Genomic DNA, 24,197 nt, shown 5'->3' on the forward strand with positions numbered 1-24,197 from the left:
CAGTATTTAAGAAACACATTTAGGCTGGGCGCAGCAGCTCATGCCTGTAATCACAGCACTTTGGCAGGCCAGGGCAGGCGGATCATGAGGTCAGGAGTTCGAGACCAGCCTGGCCAGCATGGTGAAACCCTGCCTCTACCAAAAATCCAAAAATTAGCCAGGCATGGTGGGATGTGCCTGTAACCCCAGCTACTCAGGAGGCTAAGGTAGCAGAATCGCTTCACCCGGGAGGTGGAGGTTGTAGTGAGCCGAGATCATGCCACCGCACTCCAGCCTGGGCAACAGAGTGAGACTCTGTCTAAAAAAAAAAAAAAAAAAGGAACATACATTTTACTGACTTCCCAGTTGTCTGGATACCATCTGGACTCAGGTTTTTATCAAATGTGATTAACTTCCAGAATTATTTTGGATTGTTGGGATTCAAGATTCTTGCATTTTTATCAGTGATTATGATACTGTGGCAGCTGTTTCAATGATGTTTGCTTTTTATTCCAAACCCATAGATTTTGTTTGTTGTTAAAAAGAAACCTGCTCTTTGGCCTTTGTATGGGTTATTAATGTAATAAACAGTCACCCTAAATGATATTTTTTATACTATTGTATAAATAAGACGTAACACCATCCAGCCCAATATTTTCTCTCTAGCAGTGGAACCAAGGGGTATTTGGTGGGATATTTTTGTAGTTTCTAGTAGAGTTTAAAGATAATATCTCAGGACTGGGCACAGTAACTCATGCATAATCCCAGCACTTTGGGAGTCCAAGGTGGGTGGATCACCTGAGGTCAGGAGTTCAAGACCAGCCTGACCAACATGGCTAAATCCCATCTGTACTAAAAATACAAAAAATAGCTGGGCATGGTGATGTGCGCCTGTAGTTACAGCTACTTGGGAGGCTGAGACAAGAGACTTGCTTGAACCCAGGAGGTGGAGGTTGCAGTGAGCCAAAATCATGCCACTGCACTACAGCCTGGGTGACTCTGTCTCAAAAAATAAATAAATAAAAATAAAGATAGTATCAGAAATTTTAAAGATTCCCTCACCCTTATTTATGTTTAGGTGAAGGATTCCTAATATTCCTAAAATTAATCCTCTATTTTTTCCAGAAAGGAGATATTTAGGCTCCTAGGAAAAGTTGAAGTTTGGTAGAACAAGTGCCTGTCTCTAGGGGCAGTCATTTTCTGTTGTTTTTTTTGTTTTGTTTTGTTTTTGTGGTCTTCTCTAATCTGGTGCTTTCCTATTGCAGTGATTTGTCCAAGTGCCGGAAGTGGAGGCCATCCTGACAACAGCTCTATGATTTTCTATGCCAATGACACAGGAGCCCAACAATTTGAAAAGTGGTGGGATAAGTCCAGGACAGTGCCCTTTTATCTTGTAGGGCTTCTCCTTCCACTGCTCAATTTCAAATCTCCTTCATTTTTTTCAAAATTTAATATCTTAGGTAAGTAGTAGCACTGAAATATGGAGACTTTGTGTAATAGAATATGTGGTGGAGTCTAGGGAAATATGGTCCGAGTGGTGAGTTACCTTCCAAGCCTGTTCATTTGTGTTTGTTTATCCTTCCATCCTTCCTTCCTTCCTTCCTTTCCTTTTTCCTTTGCTTTTTCCTTTCCTTTCTGAGTTTTGCTCTTTTTGCCAGGCTGGAGTGCAATGGCACGATCTCACCTCACCAGCCTCCCAAGTAGCTGGAATTACAGGTGTGTGCCACCATGATCAGCTAATTTGGTAGTTTTTAGTAGAGGCGAGTTTTCACCATGTTGTCCAGGCTGGTCTCAAACTCCTGACCTCAGGGATCCACCTGCCTCAGCCTCCCAAAATGCTGGGATTACAAGCATGAGCCACCACGCCCAGCAATTTGTTCCTTCTTACAATAACCTGATTTTTCTATTTTTTTTTGTGGAATTTGGCATGGAGAAAAGTGTAGATGACCATTTTTGGTTTGGTTGTTTTTTTTTGTTTGTTTTTGTTTTTAATGACATGAATTATTTGGTTTCTCATTCTAAACTTACTGAGCAATTCTTCCTCATTTCCTCTGAGGATACAACTAGATGAAATAGACAAAAATTTCAGGAGAGATCTAAATTGGATATTGTAGGAATTCTCAATTCTAAGGGTTGGAAACAGAACTTATAAGAAAGGTTATGGAATGTTTTTTCCTACAGTCTCTAAGAGTATTATGCAGAATTATCACCTGACTTTGAACCTGGGAAATCCCTCTCTATCTCAGGCTTCTTAGGTTTATTCTGCTTTTGCTCTCTTCCTCAGTGCTTTTTTTTCTTAGAAGACTATTGCCTTGTTCAAGGAACAGACCTCTGTCTGTGAGCCCTGCTTTTCAGAAACCACTAAAGGAATGTTTTTACCCTGCTTAAGATGGCAAAAGGAAGCCCCAGTGAAAGTTCAGATCTTGGCAAAAACAGGGATATCCTTCATAAAGAATTGATAACTCCACTTAAACCATACAATTTTACCTTCTCCCTGTGGATGTGAACTCTGGCAGGCAGCCTAGAGTGTAAAATAAATAGATTACTCATCCTATCAAGGAGCAAGGAAGTGGCTTCTAGGTTTCCAGAAGACCAAAGGAAAAGGTAAAGATATTTCTCTTTGCCTGTCTGCCTCACAACAGGATTCACTGTAAGCTGCCATAGACACAGAAGATAAAGAGTTGTGGTTATATAAGCTCTGGCCTCTTGTTTTCATCCTTTCTGAATCAGCTAATCTCCAGACCCACAGTAGAGCTTATATTGCTCATTCGTGGTTTCCTGATTTGCTTGCCAACTTTTCTATGAAACAGATCTTTCAAAAGAATATAAACTTACAGAAGAATTTGCTCAGTTGGGCACAACAATCATCAGACTTCCAACCAGGTTGATTGCTCATTCTCCAGCTCCTTAAGGATGTTCTGCTTTTGTTCTTTTCCTTGCTACTTTTCCTCTGTCTTAAAACCATAGCTTCATTAGAGGAATTAGCATCTAAGGCCTTCCTAAGTTTCCTGACTCTACTCCGGAATGACTAGACTTAATTTCTTAAAAGGAATAATCTTCTACCTTCTACACTACTAAGAAATTCTGAGTGCCCACTTTACTGTGTATATAATACCTGAGAATGGAGTCTGGAATCTCCATTAATTTATTATAATCAAATAATAAATCAAAACCTCACCTAGATAGTAGATCAGGATGGTTCATGTATTATTTGGCTTCTCCTCTTTCTCAAATATGCTTTTGATTCACATTCACTGCTTTTCTTACTTTACATTCTTACCATCTCACATTAAATGTTGTGACAGACTGTCTCTAACACTTCCAATTCAATGAATAAAAGTTAGTTTCATGTTGTTTTTTCTATCCTACGTAACCCTGCAATTTTATAATGGACTCGTTCCTTGTATCTTCTGCTTAAACTCAACTCATAAGTAAATCAAGCAGTTTTGCATTCAGCAATGTATGAGCTACCTTCATCTGTTCTTCTTTTCTTCTTTTTTTTTCTTTGAGATGGAGTCTTGCTCTGTTGCCTAGCCTAGGGTGCAGTGGTGTAATCTTGGCTCACGGCAACCTCTACCTCCTGAGTTCAAGTGATTCTCCTGTCTCAGCCTCCCGAGTAGGTGGGATTACAGGCACATTCCACCGTGCCTGGCCAATTTTTGTATTTTTAGTAGAGATGACCTTTCTCCGTGTTGGCCAGGCTGGTCTCGAACTCGTGACCTCAGGTTGTCTGGCCACCTCGGCCTCCCAGAGTGCTGAGATTACAGGTGTGAGCCACTGCACCCAGCCCATCTGTTCTTCTTAGGCATACTAGATAGGGGTTTTGCTGTTGTTGTTGTATCTGGTAACTTCTGTAGCTTGTTTCTAGTCTTTAGATCCCAGCTGGGTGTTAGTGGAGATAATCAATGCAGGTAGCAATTTCCCACACTTTGCCGAGACTATGGAACAATGCCTGATTCTAAAATAATCTGTAAAACACACAAAGATAATAAATGGTTTCTGAATTTTTTCCTCACAGGAACAGTATCTGTTCTTTATTTGATTTTCCTTGTCACCTTTAAGGCTGTTCGCTTGGGATTTCATTTGGAATTTCACTGGTTTATACCAACAGAATTTTTTGTACCAGGTGAGCTGTTTTGGCAAAATAATAAATTATAATACTGTGATCTTAAGTTAACCATTGTTATTTGCTATTTTAAAACAAGTAATGATGTTTTTATGCTAAGCATTTTTATAAATGTTCTTAAGTTAAAAACAGGACTATAATTGATATTATTTTGAGTTTCTTGTAGTTAGTGGTAACCAGGGCCCTTTGTCATTTTTACTTGAAAGTTGAAGTTCATATAAGTTATAGTGCACTAATACTTGAATTTTCTGTTTTTCATCTAGCCTTTCTGATGGATATATAGTGTAGTATTACATTGTGGTTTTATGTTTGTTTTTTTTCTTTTGACACCCTAAAGGATCCTGTGTATTCCAGAGGTTTTATGTTTTTTAATTAAAAATTTTAATTGGCATATAATAGTATACATATTTGGGGGGTGCATGTGATATTTTAATACCTCTATGCAGTGTATAGTGTTCAAATCAGGGTAATTGGGATATCCGCCACCTCTTTTTGTTGGGAACATACAATGTGATTTTGGTTTTAATTTGCATTTCTGTAATGATCAATGTAGTTAGCAACTTTTTTTTTCTTTTTTTTTTTAATTGCATTTTAGGTTTTGGGGTTCATGTGAGGAACATGCACGATTGTTGCATAGGTACACACACAGCAGTGTGATTTGCTGCCTTCCTCCCCATCACCTATCTCTGGCATTTCTCCCCAGGCTATCAAGTTAGCAACTTTTCATATGTTCGCTGGCCATTTGGATTTCATCTTTTGTGAAGTGCTTCTTCTATTTTTCTATTTAACTGTCTGGTTTTTTTCTTATTGATTTATAGGAGTTCTTTATACATTCCAGATATGAATCCTTTCTCAGATATATGTAATGCAATTATCTTCTTCCTGCTTACATTCTTTCTTGATATGCCTTTTCAAAGGAATAAAGTAAGCAGTTTGAAAATGATCAGAAGTTTGGAGCTTCTTTAAAACCATTTTGTGAAGAATCTATTATTTAATATATTATGCAACAATCATGGTGTTAATGTCTGTGATCTTTTAACAAGTGTATTTTCCACACAAAAACTTGTATATGCATGTTTATAGCAGCATTATTCATAATAGCCTGAAAGTAGAAACAGCCCAGTGTCTATCACTAATGAATGGATAAATAAAATGTGGTATATCTTTCTTTTTTTTGAGACAGAGTCTCACTTTGTCACCCAGGCTGGAGTGCGGTGGCGCAATCTCGACTCACTGCCATCTCTGCCTTCCAGGTTCAAGTGATTCTCCGGCCTCAGCCTTCCGAGTAGCTGGGATTACAGGTGCTCACCACCATGCCTGGCTAATTTTATATTTTTAGTAGGTTTCACCGTGTTGGCCAGGCTGGTCTCAAACTCCTGACCTCAGGTGATCTGTCTGTCTCAGCTTCCGCTAAAGTGCTGGGATTACAGGTATGAGCCACCGTGCCTGGCCAAAATGTGGTATATCTGTACAATGGGATATTATTCAACAATAAAAAAGGAATGAAGTGTTGTGGTTATGGTTGTACAACTCTGTGAATATACTATTCAATTAAAAACTATTTATTTATACACTTTAAGAGGGTGAAATGAATTATATTTCAATAGTGCTGTTAAAAAGAATCTCAGGTTTTCAAGAAATTTTCTCAAAAAGACAGCTTTTGTTAGTTAGTGGGGAAAAAGCTATTTACCCACTGTAATGTGACAAGTTAGATATCTAACAGTGGTCTTACTTACTTAATTAGAAAAGATAGAAAAGGATTAGCTAAGAATTGCTTTGCAGGGTATCTTAACTAAGTAATAGAAATCTGAAGACAGGAAATTCAGCTAAATTGAAAAGAGCATATTGAAAACTAATAGATCTTATTTTATTTTGATTTATTTATTTTATTTTAGAGCTAGTACTTGATTCTTGTTTTCTCTTCGTTTCCTAAAATAATATAGCAGGGTCAGTGGACTTTTTATACATTTCTACTTTTTACAGTAAGGAATCCCCTGAAATGTGTTTGCCTAGACCAGAAGTATTTTCAAATAAATCATGGTTTTATTCTACATAAAATCAATTTTTTCCTTCTATTAGCAGTCCTCAAAACAGAAATTGGCAGTGCTTTTGCAATGTTATTTTATTCTCACTTTAAAGTAACTTATGTGTTTATTGCAGAACATTTAGAGATTATAGGTAAGTGGTTAATTTAAAATAAATTGCATAGCCTGACATAACCACTGTTTATATTTTTATGGATACCCGTCCAGTCTTTTTTCTTTGCATATACACATCTATATACACACACACATATTTGAAAAATAAAAGTAGGCCGGGGTCAGTGGCTTATGCCTGTAATCCTGGCACTTTGGAAGGCTGTGGTGAGAGGATTACTTGAGCCCAGGAATTCAAGACCAGCCTGGGCAACATGGCGAGACCCTGTCTCTCCAAAACTATTTTTTTTAAGCTTGGCTGGGTGTGGTGGCATGCACCTGTAATCCTAGCTACCAGGGAAGCTGAGGTAGAAATATCACTGGAGTCCAGAAAGTTGGGGCTGTAGTCAGCCATGTTTGACCCACTGCATTCCAGCCTGGGTGACAGAGTGAGACCCTGTCTCAAAAAAAATAAAACAATAAAAATAAAAGTAAAATCACAGTATGTATGCTATTTCAATCATAGGAAAAAAAAAAAGAAACTGCCTCTACAACATAATTTTTAGATACCATATACCACTGTACAACTGTATTTCAATTTAATGAATTCCCTGTAGATGGACATTTATTTCTAATATTTTAAAATAATTCAGATTTGTCAGTGAAGAGTGACACTGACATATTTCCCTTTCATATTTCCTTTTTTAGAGGTACTTTTCTGGCAAATTCAAGTATTAAAAAAATGAAGGACTTTAAAGTCATACAGACCCTAAATTTGAATCCTGCCCTTCCCCATACCAGTTGTATGACCTCAAATAGGAGTAATTGATATAAAGTGCCTGCACAGAGTATACTTTTTTTGGGGGGTGGGTGGGTGGGGTGGAGTCTTGCTCTGTTGCCCAGGCTGGAGTGCAGTGTGCAGTCTTGGCTCATTACAACCTCTGCCTCCCAGGTTCAAGTGATTCTCCTGCACCAGCCTCCCAAGTAGCTGGGATTTCAGGTACCTGACACCACGCTCAGCTAATTTTTGTATTTTTAGTAGAGACAAGGTTTTGCCATGTTGGCCAGGCTGGTCTCAAACTCCTGACCTCAGGTAATCTGCCGACCTTAGCCTCCCAAAGTGCTATGATACAGGCGTAAGCCACTGAGCCCAACCAGAGTATACTTTTTTCCCCCTTTTGAGTGCTTTGCCCAAGTATAATGCTAGCCTTGAGGAACTTTGTAAAGACATTTTAATATTCTTATTCCCTGGACAAAACAGTGACAACTGATTTTTACTAATCAACTTTTGGTTACTAATATTCATTTTCTAATTGTCAGTTTTAATGTTTTTGTTTTCATTTTTCTCCTAGAGATAAGACTTCAGTTTCCACAGCTGACTGGGGTGCTTACCCTTGCTTTTTTTATTCATAATTGTATCATCACACTCTTGAAGAACAACAAGAAACAAGAAAACAATGTGAGTAATTATCTGAGGAATTTGTATCTCCTGAGGATAAACTTTTTAAGTCAGTATTTGAGGCACTTTATATTTGGAGTACAATTAAGCAATTTTGTTACAAGATCTTAATTTTTAAACTTAAGCCATAGAGCAGTGGTCAGCAAATTTTTTCTGTCAAGGTTCAGATGATAAATATTTCAGGTTTTGTAGGCTATGTGGTTTTATTTTTAATTTTTATTTTATTTCATTTTATTTTTTGGAGATGGGGTTTCACCATGTTGGCCAGGATGGTCTCGATCTGCTGACCTCATGATCCACCCACCTCGGCCTCCCAAAGTGCTGGGATTACAGTCATGAACCACCACACCCGGCTGGCTATATGGTTTTTGTTACAGCTACCCAACTCTGCTGTTATGCTATGAAAGCAGCCATAGATAATAAGTAAACACATGGGCGGTGGCATTGTTTCAATGAAACTGTTTACAAAAACAGATATCAGACAAGACTGGGCCCATGAGCCATAGTTTGCCAGTGTGCAACCACTGAAAAATTAGAGATAGAGCTAATAAGCCAATAATGGTGGTAAAATCTTTTAAAGATACCCTGGGTGTGGTGGCTCAGGCCTGTAATCCCAGCACTTTGGGAGGCCGAGGTAGGAAGATCACTTGAGCCCAGGAGTTTGAGACCAGCCTGGGCAACATGGTTTTTCAGCCTGTCTCTGAAAAAAAAAAAAAAAAATTAGCCAGGTCTGGTAGCACATGCCTGTAGTCCCAGCTACTTGGAAGGCTGAGGCAACAGGATTACTTAAGCCCAGGAAGCCAAGGCTGCGGTGAACTGTGTTCCTGCCACTGCCCCTAGTCTGGTCGACAGAACGAAACCCCATCTTAAAAAAAAAAAAAAAAAAGCAACTGATCCGAAAGAAGCCGTGGAAAAGGGACCAAAGAACAGATGTGACAAATAGAAAACAAATAGCAACATAGTAGATTTAAACCCAGTTGTACTGCTAATTACATTAAATATAAATGTTCCAGACACTGCATTTAAAAGAGGCCGGGTGTGGTGACTCACACCTGTAATCCCAGCACTTTGGAGGCCGAGGCTGTGGGTAGGGGGTTGGGCAGGAGGGGAATCAGTTGAGGTCAGGTGTTTGAGACCAGCCTGACCAATATGGTGAAACCCCATCTCTACTAAAAATACAAAAATTAGCCAGGCATGGTGGCACACACCTATAATCCCAGCTACTCAGTGGGAGGCTGAGGTGGGAGAATCGCTTAAACCCAAGGGGTGGAGGTTCCAGTGATCAGAGATCATGCCACTGCACTCCAGCCTAGGCAACAGAGCAAGACGCTGTCTCAAATAAATAAATAAATAAATAAATAAATAAATAAAAGAGATTTTCAGACTTGTTTAAAAAACAAAGCCTAACTATATATTGTCAACAAGGAAGTTATGTTAAACATAAAAATATGCCATGCAAATATTAAACATAAGAAAGCTGGAGTGGCCACATTAATATCAGACAAAGTCAACTTTAGAACTAGGAGTATTGCCAGAGATAAAGAGGAGCCTTACATAATGATCTGTAGGGATCAATTCATCAAGAAGACATAATAATCCTAAATGTATATGCACCCAGTGACAGAGCTTCCAAATAAATCAATTAACAATTGCCTAACTGAAAAGAGAAGTAGACAAATCCACAATTATAATTGGACATTTTATCACCCTCTTTCAAGAAATTGATAGAACAAATAGATGAAAATAAGTAAGGATAGAAGAAGCATGAACAACACAGTCAACCTACTTAATCTAATATATATTTATAAAAGTCTTCTCTCAACTGCGGAATGCACATTCTTTTTAAATACATAAGAACGTTTTCCAAGATAGACCATATGCTGTTTCATAAAACAATTCTCAATAAATGAAAGGATTTAAGTCATACAAACTATGTTCTCTAACCATAATGGAGTGAAGATACAAATCAGTAACAGAAAGAAATTTGGGAAATTCACAAATATGTGGAAATTGAACAGCATACTCTTAAATAACCAATAAGTCAAAGAAGAAATAACAAGAAAAATTAGAAAATACTTTGAGATTATTTAACGCAGTGCTTACAGGGAAATGTATAGCTGTAAACACCCACACTAAAAATGAAGATCTCAGAAACCTATCCTTCTACCTTAGATAACAGGAAAAGTAAAGCAAACTAAACCCAAAGCAAGCAGAAGTTAACCAGTTACTTGTCTGCAGATTTTTAGCTCAATTTAACAGCTTCTGACCTTGTAAACAAATAATGAAGTTCTAATAGAGGTCTATACAGTTGTTACTGAAATGCAAAAGAAGGAAGGATTTGCTGTGCCTGGAGATTCTGAGAAGGCTTTGAGTAAGGGGTAATGTTTGGCAGTCATTAAGAAGGCAAAAACCTTTCTAAGTAGAGGAAGTAAGCTCTCTAGGGCAAAAATGTAAATTAAGCTCTTCCGTCTTCGTCTTTAGTAACCATACATGTAGCATGTTACCTGTAAATGGAGTTGGACTTGAGTAAATTTGGATTTTTCCTATTTCTTATCTTGGTGATCTTACCTCAAATTTCATTTTTGTCATATGTAAAAATGATAGCTACCTAATCAGGATTATGATGTTAACATGATCTAACATGCAATAGGGACTGGAAATTTTTAGTATTTTCACCCCTTTTATTCCTGTTATTTACAGCCGGTTCTTATAAACCCAGTTAGCCAAGTGCCCTAGAAACTCATTTTATTAAGTAGAATTTTCATGTATTGGATGATCCTATCCATAAGGCTGCATTTCTCAAACTTTGCTACTGAAGTCTCCCTAATAACAGAACAAGCTTGTATACCTGGGAATCTGGGGAAGACAAACACAATCTTACTGAAGTCTCATGTTTTATCTTAAACATTCACACATATTTTTATCATGCTCATAATTAGTTTGTCTTACTCGAAAACAGTCTGAAAATAACGAGTTAAGTTTCAGGCAGTTCTCATGTTGCATGGTTCTTTCATGCACCAATTTCATTAATCTGGCTTAGTTAAATTACATCAGTTCCTCCTAACAACACTTGTTTCAAATCCCAGTTACCACAAGATTTGAACTATTAGTACTTGTAAAGTAGTAGTTGCTAGCCCTCACTTCACAAAGCACTACATAAATAACAAGTGCACATGGTGATTAGTAACCAATCACATAACTTCTTTCAAAGTCTGTTAGTGACTGGTCAGTGTGTGTGCTTTTCACTGTATAGTCTGCAAAAGCAGATAGTTGTATTACCTCCTTGTCTCCCAGTGATAAACTGACATATTTTATAAAAATGGATACCTGAACAGGGAATTGTCAAACAAAGGTGCCACAGTGAAACAAAACAATAATGCTAGAAGTGAAATTTGAATTGAATGCTATAAATAGAGTTATAAAAGAAATAGCCAGTTGTGAAAATGTTGACACTGCTGTCATACCAGAGACTCTACATATGTAGCCAGAGAAACTTAAGGAAGGTGAGCTTATCAACCTGCATTTGGAAAGTGGCTATGATTATGAGAATGAAGCTATCCCAGAGGAAATTACATGGTCAGAAAACTTCACATTAATCGAATTCGCAGAGATGTCTCATAACATTGAAAGCACAAAAGATGAAATGTTAGAAGCCGGTGCAGTTAGGATAAAGGAGTATGACAGTTCACCAAGGCATGGAAAAGATGCCTGCTCCATATTGTTAAGTTATACAATCAGAAGAAGGAGGCAAACATAGTTCAGACCATTCTTGGTAAGTTTTTACCAAAAAAAATAAAATACTTTAATTCTCAATATTTCTGATATTGTAATGTGCTTTAAAAAATGTTTTACTTTTTAAAATTTCCCTATAGATTTGTAACTGACAGTAAGAATATTTAATGTTTTGACAATTGTTAAAGATCATGGAACAATTATCATTTTCCCATTGATTACTGTGATCACTTTGCACGGTTTCAGGTTGCATAGTAATTTTTATAGTCTCATACTACCCTGCAAAGTGAGGACTGTCTGTGCTTAACTTTTCGCTCACCAATATTCTCAAGTTGAATTGCTTTTTTGGAAAGTGACACCCGTTTAACTGGAGGTGTATATGCCCCATTGTAAGAAGCTCAGTGCTGGATTGAGATGGGTGTTCTTAATTTATGGTCTCCCAAGGACTGAAGACATGTCCTTGCCTTGCTTAGTAGAACACTCAGTGACTCTCAAAATCTGTATTTCATATGTAAATACCATAAAATGAGTTATTTCCACTTAGTATTGGGACTAGGGCTTTGTAGAATTATTATATTGGGTTCAGCTAATACAATTTGATTCACCTTTTGTCACTTGTAGAAAATATTTTTAAAACAAAATCTTAAAAGCAAAGGTTTAAATGGCTAGAAGTGATGGCTCAGGCCTGTAATCCCAGCACTTTTGGAGGCTGAGGTGGTTGGATCACCTGAGGTCAGGAGTTCCAGACCAGCCTGGCCAGCAGGACGAAACCCCATCTCTATTAAAAATAGAAAATTTAGCCAAGCATAGTGTTGGGCCTCTGCAATCCCAGCTACTCGGGAGGCTGAGACAGGAGAATCACTTGAACCTGGGAGGCAGAGGTTGCAATAAGCTGAGATCACGCCACTGCCCTCGAGCCTGGGTGACAGAGCGAGACTCCATCTCAAAAAAAAAAAACAAAAAACACACAAAGGTTCAAATGGGTGATTTTTTTTTTTCTGTCTTAATTGAAATTGGGGTATGAAGTGATGGTCTAGCTTTCAAAAATTTAGTTGTACTTTTCATGTTAACTTCTTAAAATAATAATTGCTAAGGATAAAGCTAACATTTATGAAGCACTATGTGCCAGCAACATTCTAAACACTTTACTGTAAATATATACACTCTTCTTTTGATTATACTGAAATTGACTTATATGTTAGCAAAAATCAAGCTAAATGGGTACAGTATTCTGAGAAAAACTTTGTCATTTAATTTATTTAATGATTATACCTTTCACCAGGTTTCAGTAAGTACTTTGACTTACAGAAGTCCTGTTAATATCATTGCATAATATTATATTGAGATTAAAGTCAGAAAATGTAAAGCTTGCCAGGGACTCTGAATTCATAACGTGGATACTGGATCATTCCAAGCTCAGTAAACAAAGGTTTGAAAGTAGAAAAGAAAACAAAAAAATAGAAAAGGTCTCCTCTTCTGTATAAACTATAGTTGGACTTGGAGCTAAAGATATTTGAAAAGAAAGAAACAAACTCCTAAATAGGTGTAGTGATCAAATTTTCTAGGTTTTCCAAGTTCAACTTCATTTCATAGTTTTTTTTTTTTTTCCCACTAAACCTAATTTGTTATATGTATAAATGGGATATCATTTCTATTCTTTTGCCATATCTTACCAAAAAGGGGGGTTAGGGAGTTGAAGACCATCCAACTAGTTTCTTATCACCAAAATATGTTGTCCCTATAAACCTCCTGGTTGTTGTGTGGATTGACCTCTTCATACTTCCTTGTCGTATTTGAATCAGAACCTCTAAGTGCTTCTTTTATTTAGTTTTGTTTTGTCTGTCTGTGTTTAGTTGTATTACCCTGCTTTGTTCTTTAAAGCCATTTGGAATGCCTTATATCTTGATTTTTTATTTACTTTTTCCTTCCTCATATGAATCTGTGGTTTACTTGGCTGTATACCAGGAGAAGTTATGTAAATGTTTGGGGTCAGTCTGTGTGGTCAGTTTCTGTCATTTTCGTTAGTAAATGCCCCACTGGTTAGTATTTTCACTATGAACGGTACGTGGAACAAATAATAAACCATGTCTGACAAACAGAATGTGCTCCCAGACCCACTTCTGGGCCTGTTGTAGATCCAGTTTTCATTCTGACTTGGCATTCTACCTGTCTTTACTTTTCTACCATCAACCCTGCCAGCCATTTCTTGTTCACAAGGCAAAATCAGTTACCTTATTAAATTATAGGCTTCTTGACATAATTACCAGTTTATATTGTCACTTGTGTCTCTTTTTAAATACATTTTTTACTTGAGCTTCATTTTCTAAAGAATAGCTTTTTTTTCTGTCCCGTGTCATTAAATGGGCTTTCAAGAGGCCGTATCTTTAGGCCTAATACAGTAATAGCTTGCATTTGAGCCAAAGAATAGCAAAGCCCACATATGTGTATATTATTCATAAGTGGCGTGTTTCCCAGCATCACGCTAAACCTCAGCTGCTTTTATAATAAAAGCATCATTTCTGTTCATTATTTAGACGAAAATAGATATGCAACTCCTGAGCCACTTTTACTGAATGTATGTTGGAGTACTATGAAATAGAACTTTTCCGATTTTAGTATCTCAAAATGGAAGCATCTCTGTAAGTGTTTTATTGTATCGTTTGTTACTCATAACTTGTTACCTCTTTTACTATTATTATTATTTATTAACTATGACACAACTGCATTGGGGACTGGCCAGCTCTCCATCATAGTAGCTAAAGACCTGCAATTTGGAACTAGAAAGATCTTGATTTGAATACTGGTTTCAGATACTCACTTTGCAGCCACAAAAGAGTTTTGTAACCTTGCCGGACTTAGTTTACATCTGTAAAATGAAGAAAATGACAGTATCTATTATAAGGTTGCGATGAGGATTAAATGAAATGACGTTTGTAATGTGCTTAGCAACAGAGCCTGGCACCTATAAGCACTTAATAAAGCTAATATGGCTATTATTCTTTATCTACATTTACCAAGTTCCTCCTATGAACCAGGTGTGGTCCTGGATATTGAGGATAATAAAGAAGAAAAAGACATGGTCCCTGTCCTGAGAATCCCGGAGTCTTGTGGTACAGACACATTTAGAGAAAAATTTAAAAACCAACATGATACCAAACTATTAACCTTGGCTATTTTAGGAATGTCAAGGGACATTTTATCTGCACTTGAAATTCTATATATCATGCATGTGGATTACTTTTATAATAAAAATTAATGACTATCAGTACAATGGAATAGTTGCTATATTTGAGACATGTATATAGTGCAATGAGAACAGAGAAGCAGAGGGGAAAACTCTTATTGGAAACCCTGCACCATAGCCTTTACATCTTCATTAGATTTCCCCCAAAGTATGATTCTTTGCAAGAAGTTAGACCAAAATAATGTGGTGATCAGGTAGCAGATAAGCTGAAAACTGTCTATGGAATGGTGGCTATCCCTACAGAGCTGTCTTAGGCACAGCTGCTATGCCTCCCAAGATTTTTTTACAAGGCTACCTCTGTTCTTGAGTGGCATTGAGTAAGTTGAGTGTAGAATGACGTTCAGACAACATAATGGGAAACTACTGCTCTTTGATGAAAAAGTTTATTTGGCTTGGTTCATTGCTGTTCATCCCACACAAGATCCTGAGGCAACCCTAGGGATGACTGAAGTCTGGCTTCCCGTCAGACCTACAGCTTCATGAACTAAAGAATGATTTTGAAAACCCCCCTGGAGGTCTGGTCATCCTCTTCCTCATTCCTAAACCATTAGAAGCATTTTGAGAGGGCTGGAACCAATCTGCATAAGGCTTTAGCTCCATGGGCTTATCCACCATCTAATTTGGGGTTTTAAATCCCTGATTTGCTTTCAAGCTGATTGTCAATTTAGACCTGACCTTAAGATTTCTCAAAACTTGTCACTTACTTTTTAACTGCATTTATCAACATTCAAATTTATAAAACTCTACTACTTTAGCCCATTTAAGGAAGAAAGTAATCCAAAAAGTCAGAAATGTTTTCTAATACCAAATGTCCAGTTTTCTTATTATGCTATCAAATGTTTTTATTTTTTTTCTAATTTGTTTCCTTGGCTTTCAAAGTTATTTTTGTTTAAAGTGAAAAATAAATAGGCTTATTGCCATAATTTAGTTGTGATGAATTGTTTGGCTAATACTTTAGTGGTGATGAAGACCAGATTTTTGAGCTGGGGAGTCTGTTCTGTTTGGATTGGACAGCTGGCTACATTAAATATCTTGGAGCTTTTTACTTTGCATGGAGATGGGAGGTTGGAAGGGTGGGAACCGCAGTAGAAGAAAGCAGTCCACTTTATTTAATGTTCTGTATTTGTTTGCTGATTCCTGTAACATTGTGCAGCTGTTGGAACAGCTGCCTTTTGATTTCCTTTTGTTTACTGTTTAGGTTTATTAAGCTTGTCTTTAATACTGCTTGTTGTCTGTTCTTTAACTAGCTTTATTTATTAAATATATTATAATATGTTCTTTGCTGCGCACTAGGCATGTTTTAATGATGTAAGTTAATTTACCAAAGGAAGAATTTTAAAATGTTGCAGACCATACTGAAGTGGCTCATGCTTACTTTCTTGTTGTTCCTCAGCTTTATTATTGTAGTTAAATATTTTATAATTTGGTAACTAAATCACCTTTTGAAATTAATTCAAAATTTCAGTCATGTTAAACCACTGTTTATGTTAACTTCTAAGTCTGCCAACAGGTAGCTTAGTCTACATACTTCAGACTACTTTTTAAAAAAAAATTGGCAGACTAATTGTAAAGTGTGTGGATTTTGTTTTAACTACTTTCTATGAACAGATTGAATATCTAGAAATATACACACATACATGAGGTAAAAAGACGATTTTTGTATTTATTTGTGAATCTTCTTAGCCTATTCAGGTAGACTTACCTCAAGGTCTTCAATATTATGGGACTTTTGCTCTGTATTTACAGGTGAGGGACCTGTGCATTGCTTATATGCTGGTGACATTAACTTATCTCTATATTGGAGTCCTGGTTTTTGCTTCATTTCCTTCGCCTCCATTATCCAAAGATTGTATTGAGCAGGTAAGGCACTGTGTACTCTCTCTGTGTGATTGTGTATACCTTCATGTATTTATAGTAGGCAGGGTGATACAGTGGCAAGATATAACATCAGATAGACCTGGGTTTTAATACCATCTCTGCTATCTACTCCAAGAATGCAAACTTAGGCACCTTCCCTTTTCTTTCTAAGCTTTATTTTTCTTTTCCGTTAAATAGTATAATAAGTACCCCATTTGATTTTTAGATGGACTCTGAGATAATGTACTGCATGCTAGGCATCTTGTGGTACTCAAATAAGTGACTTCTATTATGTACATATATTTCTCTTTTTGCGGGGAACTGTTAAAAGTAGTTCTCACGTAGTTATAAAACCTCCACGGAGAATACATTGCACTCCCTATTTTCCAAAACCCACATCGGAAATGCCCTCGGATAAACTAGAGTCTTAGTTTAATCAGACCCTAAGGATTAATCAGACTCTCATTCTTACACTGAGTGACAGGCAACAGAACAAAAAAAGAGTATTTGACTGTTAAAAAAAGAGAGAGAGATGTTCTATGAGTTACCAGAGGGTTAAAAAGAAAAAAGAGACAGAGTAAAAGAAAAAAATATTTTAGTAAAAGATTGCCATAAGTAATATTTTCTTTGATTTAACCCATCAAAAACTTAGCAATAGTATAGTCGTTAGTTATATGTGACTGAAGAATTTCCCACAAAAAACATTTCACAAGTGACTTTCTGGTCAGAAGAAATTCCTCTAATAGAGTGCAATGGAGTGTACAATGTGATTTATTACAGCTGAATTATAATGGTTATTTCAGCAGAATCGTGTTAATAGTGTTCTCATCTTTAAAAGAGAAATAAGTTTGAATTACTACTATTACGGCAGCTTGGAAATGTTTTTATTCCCTTGATTTCCTTGACTCCAGAAGTTCTTTGGCAACCAAATGTTTGCTGAAAATTTCCCTGATATGAACAAACTCATACAAAGTCTACTCCCTTGGGAATAGGGATATTTGTGGTATTTTTATTTGAAAGAAAAAATTAAAATTCTGAGTAATTAACTTTAAGATACCAAACCAAAATGGAGAAAAGGGTCATGAAAGGAAGTAGAGATAAATCCTTTTCAATTTAGTGATAGACTAAACAATGATGTAGTAGGTGATAGACGTACTCTCACCTTATTCTGTCATCTTTACTTCAAAAGTGCTTGCAGTGCTTTAGAGGAGGAAAGCAAGAGAGCCAGAGAGGGTAAAATAACATTGAATTAAATTAGCTCTTTAAATCTTTAAAACAGACTTTGGTGTTTTGCTTGAACCATATAGAGCAGTGCTTTCTCCATCTGTCTGTGTGGTGATGGACAAAATTGTCTTTGTTGTTGCCTTAATGTCATATTGCAGACTGAGACTTTTGTAAAATAGAATAAAATTGTGGCAATGTCAGATTTCTGTAAAAGTTTCTAAACACTTTCAATTTATATACTTACCTCATTGAAAAAATACTTAACAAGTAGTTGTGGATGGGCACTAGTCCACAAACCACAACTGGAGTAGCACCTGTGCCTGTGTTCAAAATAAACAGAAGACATTCCATTTTATGAATGTGTGTGTACTGAATTTGATTTGTAACATGACCTCATTATCTTTCTTGGATTAGAATTTTTTAGACAACTTCCCTAGCAGTGACACCCTGTCCTTCATTGCAAGGATATTCCTGCTGTTCCAGATGATGACTGTATACCCACTCTTAGGCTACCTGGCTCGTGTCCAGCTTTTGGGCCATATCTTCGGTGACATTTATCCTAGGTAAGGGCTCTTCTCTTGACCAGCAAGATGTGCCAAGCAACAAATGACTGTGCAAGCAGGTCAGTTTAAGTGTGACTGATCCTTTTGCTATAAAAATGCCTAATGAATGTGGTGACTAAAGATAGATCATTGGTGTCCTCTTCCCTGAAGAGCTTTAAAAATAGAAGCCACTCCCTTGTCTAGAATGATTTAAAGTTTATTCCTTCTAGTATATTTAATTAGCTCTGATATCATTTATATTTATCTTATCATTTAATTGCTATTGATTTACACATTGCCAAGAAGTTTCTAGTGTATAGTACATACGTTGGCAATGTCTGGCTAATGAGAGGCAACACTTTTATTTTAATTATTGGTCATTGAAATCATTAAATATCACTATCAGGACCCAGGGAAAACTTGCCCTTTGCCCTCTGAAGGTTTGCTGAAAATGACTGACAAAAGGCAAATTAATAGGCAAAAAGGGCCAGGCTCAGTAGCTCATGCCTGTCATCCTAGCACTTTCAGAGGCCAAGGCAGGAGGATTGCTTAAGCCCAGGAGTTCAAGACCAAGCTGGACAGCATAGTGAAACCCCATTTCTACAAAGTTTTCAAAAATTAGCTGAGCATGGCGGGACATGCTTATAGTCCGGTTACTCAGGAGGCTGAGGTGGGAGGAGGAGGATCACCTGAACCCAGGAGACTGAGGCTGCAGTGAGCCAAGATCACGCCATTGCTCACTGATACAGTGAGACTCTCTCTCCAAAAGAAAAAAAAAAAAAAAAAAAGAGGAAAGAAGGCATATAAATGTATTTGAATGTGGTTTTACATGGGAGCCTTTAGAATGAAGACCCCAAAATACAGGGGAAATTATCCATTTTTATGGTTAGGTTTATGTGGACAGCCATGTGTAATGCTAATAGACTGAGAGGGGAAACCCAGCAAGGCCCCTCTGTCTAGATTCTTGGCCTCTCTGAGCATATGTTTTTTTCATCCGAGCCTGGGGCAGAACCCTCTATGGAATGGGAGTCTTATGACCTGCAGTCAAACAAGACAGGTCAGACCATTTCTTTATGGCTAGTTTTTACACAGAAATAGAGGGAGATTAGATGGCCAGCTTGGAGGAAAAGGCCAGTTTGGGGGAAAAGGTTTCTATGTTCCACCTTAGGGAAGAGGGATTCTAGTTTCTAAGCTCGCTTGGGGAGAATGCGACTGAGATTCAGAAAGTCAGAGCAAAACTTTTGTTTCTGAGGCTTTCATTTTTGGGTATGGTTTTCTGAGTCCAACAATGCTTACTTATACTGTACATTCGTTAACATTTATTCAGTTTTACATAAATGACCAACTGTTTAGAGCTGAAGATCAGATATATGATTTTTATTTGATATATAACAAGCTTAAATTACTGCTATAATTTTTAACTTCTTATTGGGGATGAAGGAGTTGTGAGTTCTTTTGAAAATCTGTTCAAAGCTGGTTACCCTCATCCAAGAGAAATTTCTACATGTCACTTCACAGTTTCCCTGCAGCCTTCTTGTGGACCCTTGGTTAACTCCTACTCTTATATTAAGTTTTATTATAGGTTCATCCTAGTGAAAAGAACCTAGTCTACTTTTATTAGGAATAAGTTCTTTTAAATAAAGATAACTTTTGAATAAATTTGGAAAAAATTACATTTACAGTAACCAACTAAACAAGTGGTCTTAATCAGTTCTAGTTTAAAATGAACTGATGTAGTCTGCTTCTTCAGTAACTAATTTTAGCCATAAATATGTTGGTTTCAAAAACAAAGCAAAAGTCGAGTTACCAGGTCTCAAGGACTGACAAGTACAACAGCAGCTACAGTTCTAATGTTATCATCCTGAAGATTGGAGCTCAGTAAGTATAAGCCTCTGGTTGTGTTTCTATTCTGCTGTATTTATAATTCACCAAAGAAAATAAATACAATGAACTTATAGATGAAAAATGCTAAGCAAATACACTATTCCTGTTTTCTGCCATTATTTTGTAGAATTGTGGCTATCTTTACAAAATACTTTAAATTCTGTATTCTTTACAAGAATATTTTTTCTTCTTGGAAAAAGTCAGAGATTTCCCTTTTGTGTTCACATTAGAGTTCTTCCCTTACCAGCAAGAACACACTGTTGTTTTCATTTATCTTCTGGTTATAAGCACTCTATAGAGTGTGCATACTTTGGAGCATAATTTTTGGTCTCAGGACCTCTTCATACTCTGAAAAATGTATTGAGGACTCCAGGATCTTTTGTTTATGCAGGTATAGCTATCAGTATTTAAATATTGAAAAACAGAATTTAACGTATTTTTAATTTCTTTAAAATCAATAATAAAACTATTACTTGTTAACACAAATAACATTTTTATAAAAAACAGCCACTTTCAGGGGATGGACACCCCAGTCTCCAGGATATGATTATTATGTATTGCATGCCTGTATGAAAACATCTTATGTACCCCATAAATATATACACCTACTATGTACCCACCAAAATTAAAAGTAAAAAAAAATAAAAATAACTACTTTAAAAATTTTTTTAATTTATGTTTGCAAACCTCTATTTAATGTCTGCTTTACTTGTAGACAATTAGATTCTTCTATTTCCGCATTCAGTGTTATAACATGCTGTTTTCATTTAGATTTGTCAAGAAAATCCAGCCTCAGATAGATAGTTAGAAAAAGAATACTTTTTTTTTTCTTTTGGACAGCGTCTTACTCTGTCACCCAGGCTAGAGTGCAGTGGCATGATCTCGGCTCACTGCAACCTCTGGCTCCCAGGTTCAAGTGATTCTCCTGCCTCAGTCCCCAGAGTAGCTGGGACTACAGGCATGCATTACCACACCCAGCTAATAATTTGTGTGTGTGTGTGTGTGTGTGTGTGTGTGTGTGTGTGTGTATTTTTAGTAGAAACAGGGTTTCATTATGTTGGCTAGGCTGGTCTCAAAGTCCTGACCTTTTGATCTGCCCACCTCAGCCTCCCAAAGTGCTGGGATTACAGGTGTGAGCAACCACACCCAGCCAAGAAAAAGTACTTTGATTAGCCTTTTCATATAATTGTGGATATTCTTCTTTGATACTATGCCAAAACTTGACAAATAGTAACTTCTTAGGAGTTGTGATGTGGAATCTGAAACTTGTTTACATGAAAACCAGTTGGCCTATCTTGCACTTTGGATCTTTTAGGCATGCATGATTTTGTAACATCTGTTTGATCATTTGGAAAATATTGGTTCAGTGAGTTCTGTGGATCTTCCAAATGTTGACACACTTTATTTTACAATATCAAAACCCATTTTCATTAATAGTGTCACCAATTTTATCATAAGAGCCTTTAAACAGGGGGAAACTCGAGCTCAGAGTAGCAAATGCATGTTTTCCAGAATTCCAGTTTGTACTTGCAAGCTTTAATTTTATCTTTGGCAACAAATACTGATAGTTTTTTTCCTTGAAGTGACAAGCTCATAGCATTCATTTTCAGGAAAATGTCTGTGAAACACCTGAGTTTGAATGACTACAGTTTGACTGCAGTTCAATTAAAAATAGCATTTGGTAGGCAAATCAACTAGATTGCCCTCCATCTCAGCCACACAAGTATTTTTCCTCAAGACTTCCGGTGTACTGTACTACAGTACACAGCAGATGTGCTTTATTATGACCTTCCTATTTGATCACACAGAATATTTAAAAGATATGTATTCAAAGCATGAGATGTAGCCAAATTAATGTTTTACTCCTTTATCAAGGACCTTTTTTATTCTTTGGAGAGTGTTTGTCAGTAAAGAATACAGTATGGAAAACATGGGTGTTAACTGGGCATGGTGACACATGCCTGTAGTCCCAGCTACTCAGGAGGCTGAGGCAGGAGTATGGCTTGAGCCCAGAATTTCAAGGCTTCAGTGAGCCATGATTGTACTGCTGCACTGCAGCCTGGATGAGAGAGCAAGACCCTGTCTCTTAGAAAAATAATAATAATTAATTAAAATTTTAGAAAAGTAATACAGATGGATACAACTGCCTCCATCTATGTATACAGAGTTGTTCCCTTTTACAATACGGAAATAACAAAGGCCCAGCCAATACCTCAAAGCTCTGAAGCAATTTTTTTAAAATTATTATACTTTAAGTTCTGGGGTACATATGCAGATCGTGCAGGATTGTTACATAGGTATACACATGCCATGGTGGTTTGCTGCATCCATCCCCCTGTCATCTACATTAGGTATTTCTCCTAATGCTATCCCTCCCTAGCCCCCCACCCGCCAACAGGCCTTGGTGTGTGATGTTCCCCTCCCTGTGTCCATGTGTTCCCATCGTTCAATGCCCACTTATGAGTGAGAACATGCAGTGTTTGGTTTTTTGTTCTTGTGTCAGTTTGCTGAGAATGATGGTTTTCACCTTCATCCATGACCTTGCAAATGATATGAACTCATCCTTTTTTATGGCTGCATAATATTCTATGGTGTATATGTGCCACATTTTCTTTATTCAGTCTATCATTGATGGACATTTGGTTTTCCCTGACCCAGCAATCCCATTACTGGGTATATACCCAAAGGATTATAAATCATTCTATTATAAACACACATGCACATGTATGTTCACTGTGGCACTGTTTACAGTAGCAAAGACTTGGAACCAACCCAAATGCTCTGATGCAATTTTAAGTTAGAAGTTTCTGGGTAAACAGTAAGATCTGTAAGCCTGTTATCTTTCTAATTCATCAGGGTATATGACTAACCACTTATTTGTATAAATAATTTTCTTTGTTTTTAATTCTGTCTGTAATCTTTATCTGGGATTAATTAACCTCTGATAACTTGGGCCCAAAGGGTTGCTTTGAAATGTACATTTGGTTTTTGAGAATCATTCTCAGGGAAAATGGAGTTATTTCTTCAGCATCAGATTTTCATCTACATTGTGTTTTTTGTGTCCAAAATTCATTTCTAAACCTTGAATTGTTAATATCTAGTTAAAGCATTTAGTCAATATTCTGCACATGGTAGTGAGTAGCTTTAAGTGGTTAAATCTGCAAAATAAAAACCTGCCCATTTTGTCTTTCCCTTAACATAGTGTTTTTTAATGTAAAAGTAATTTAAACACTTTATGAAAAGTTTGTTAAATATAGAAAAGAGGGAATATTATCCAAAACCCCAAATTGTAACAGAATCACTACTGCCTTCTCCGTGTATGTCCTTCTAATATTGTTTTCAAATGTTTTTTGGGGTTTTCTTGTGTAATGAAAATCTAGCTGGCTTTTTTTCTGAATTGCCTAGGTAGTATTTTACCTTACAAGGTAATAGTGACGTTATTTTAAATAATTTTTAACATATTCTATCAAGTAAATTGTTGCCTTACTATGTCCAAGATGCTTCTCTTTTTCCATAAATATCTTCATATTCATAGCATTTTCATTGTTTGGATTATTTCTCAAGATACTTCAAATGGAATCATAGATAAAAGAATGTAAATTCTGATGCACACTACCAGTGTGCTTCCACAAAATTTAACCAGTATAATTGCACAAAAGAGCTGATTTCAGTTTCTTGTTACCAAAATTGGGGACTACTGTTGCCTTCTATTTTTGCTGTGATTTTACTGAGCTTAAGACATTTTAATATTTAAGAATGATCTGTATTCTCATATTAGTGGTTATAATTTGCCTGTTTTTATATTTTTTCTTTCCTCCAAACTCTCTTCTCAACTTCTAGCATTTTCCACGTGCTGATTCTTAATCTAATTGTTGTGGGAGCTGGAGTGATCATGGCCTGTTTCTACCCAAACATAGGCGGGATCATAAGGTACTGCCTTGTAAGGGAATGGCGCCCTTACGCATATTGGTCTTTATTTTTAGGCCTTTCTCATTGTCATTGTTGTTGTTGTTTT

General features: G+C 36.7%; 1 protein-coding gene across 7 annotated transcripts in view; it reads left to right on the plus strand.

The window, feature by feature from the left end:
* Positions 1–24,197, plus strand: part of SLC38A9 (solute carrier family 38 member 9) — a 79,139-nt gene that overhangs the window by 53,017 nt on the left and 1,925 nt on the right. For 6 of the 7 annotated variants that reach the window (XM_032280682.1, XM_032280667.1, XM_032280677.1 and 3 more), the window contains 6 exons: positions 1,245–1,439; positions 3,998–4,105; positions 7,593–7,699; positions 16,422–16,535; positions 18,171–18,319; positions 24,023–24,112. In XM_032280682.1, the coding sequence (XP_032136573.1) occupies positions 1,245–1,439; positions 3,998–4,105; positions 7,593–7,699; positions 16,422–16,535; positions 18,171–18,319; positions 24,023–24,112 (763 nt within the window). The remainder of the gene's footprint in view (positions 1–1,244; positions 1,440–3,997; positions 4,106–7,592; positions 7,700–16,421; positions 16,536–18,170; positions 18,320–24,022; positions 24,113–24,197) is intronic. The other variant, XR_004269698.1, reaches the window with a different exon arrangement.

This window comes from Sapajus apella, unplaced genomic scaffold (genome assembly GCF_009761245.1).
Source record: "Sapajus apella isolate SASKATOON/1434 unplaced genomic scaffold, GSC_monkey_1.0 scaffold1, whole genome shotgun sequence".
Classification (NCBI taxonomy): domain Eukaryota; kingdom Metazoa; phylum Chordata; class Mammalia; order Primates; family Cebidae; genus Sapajus; species Sapajus apella.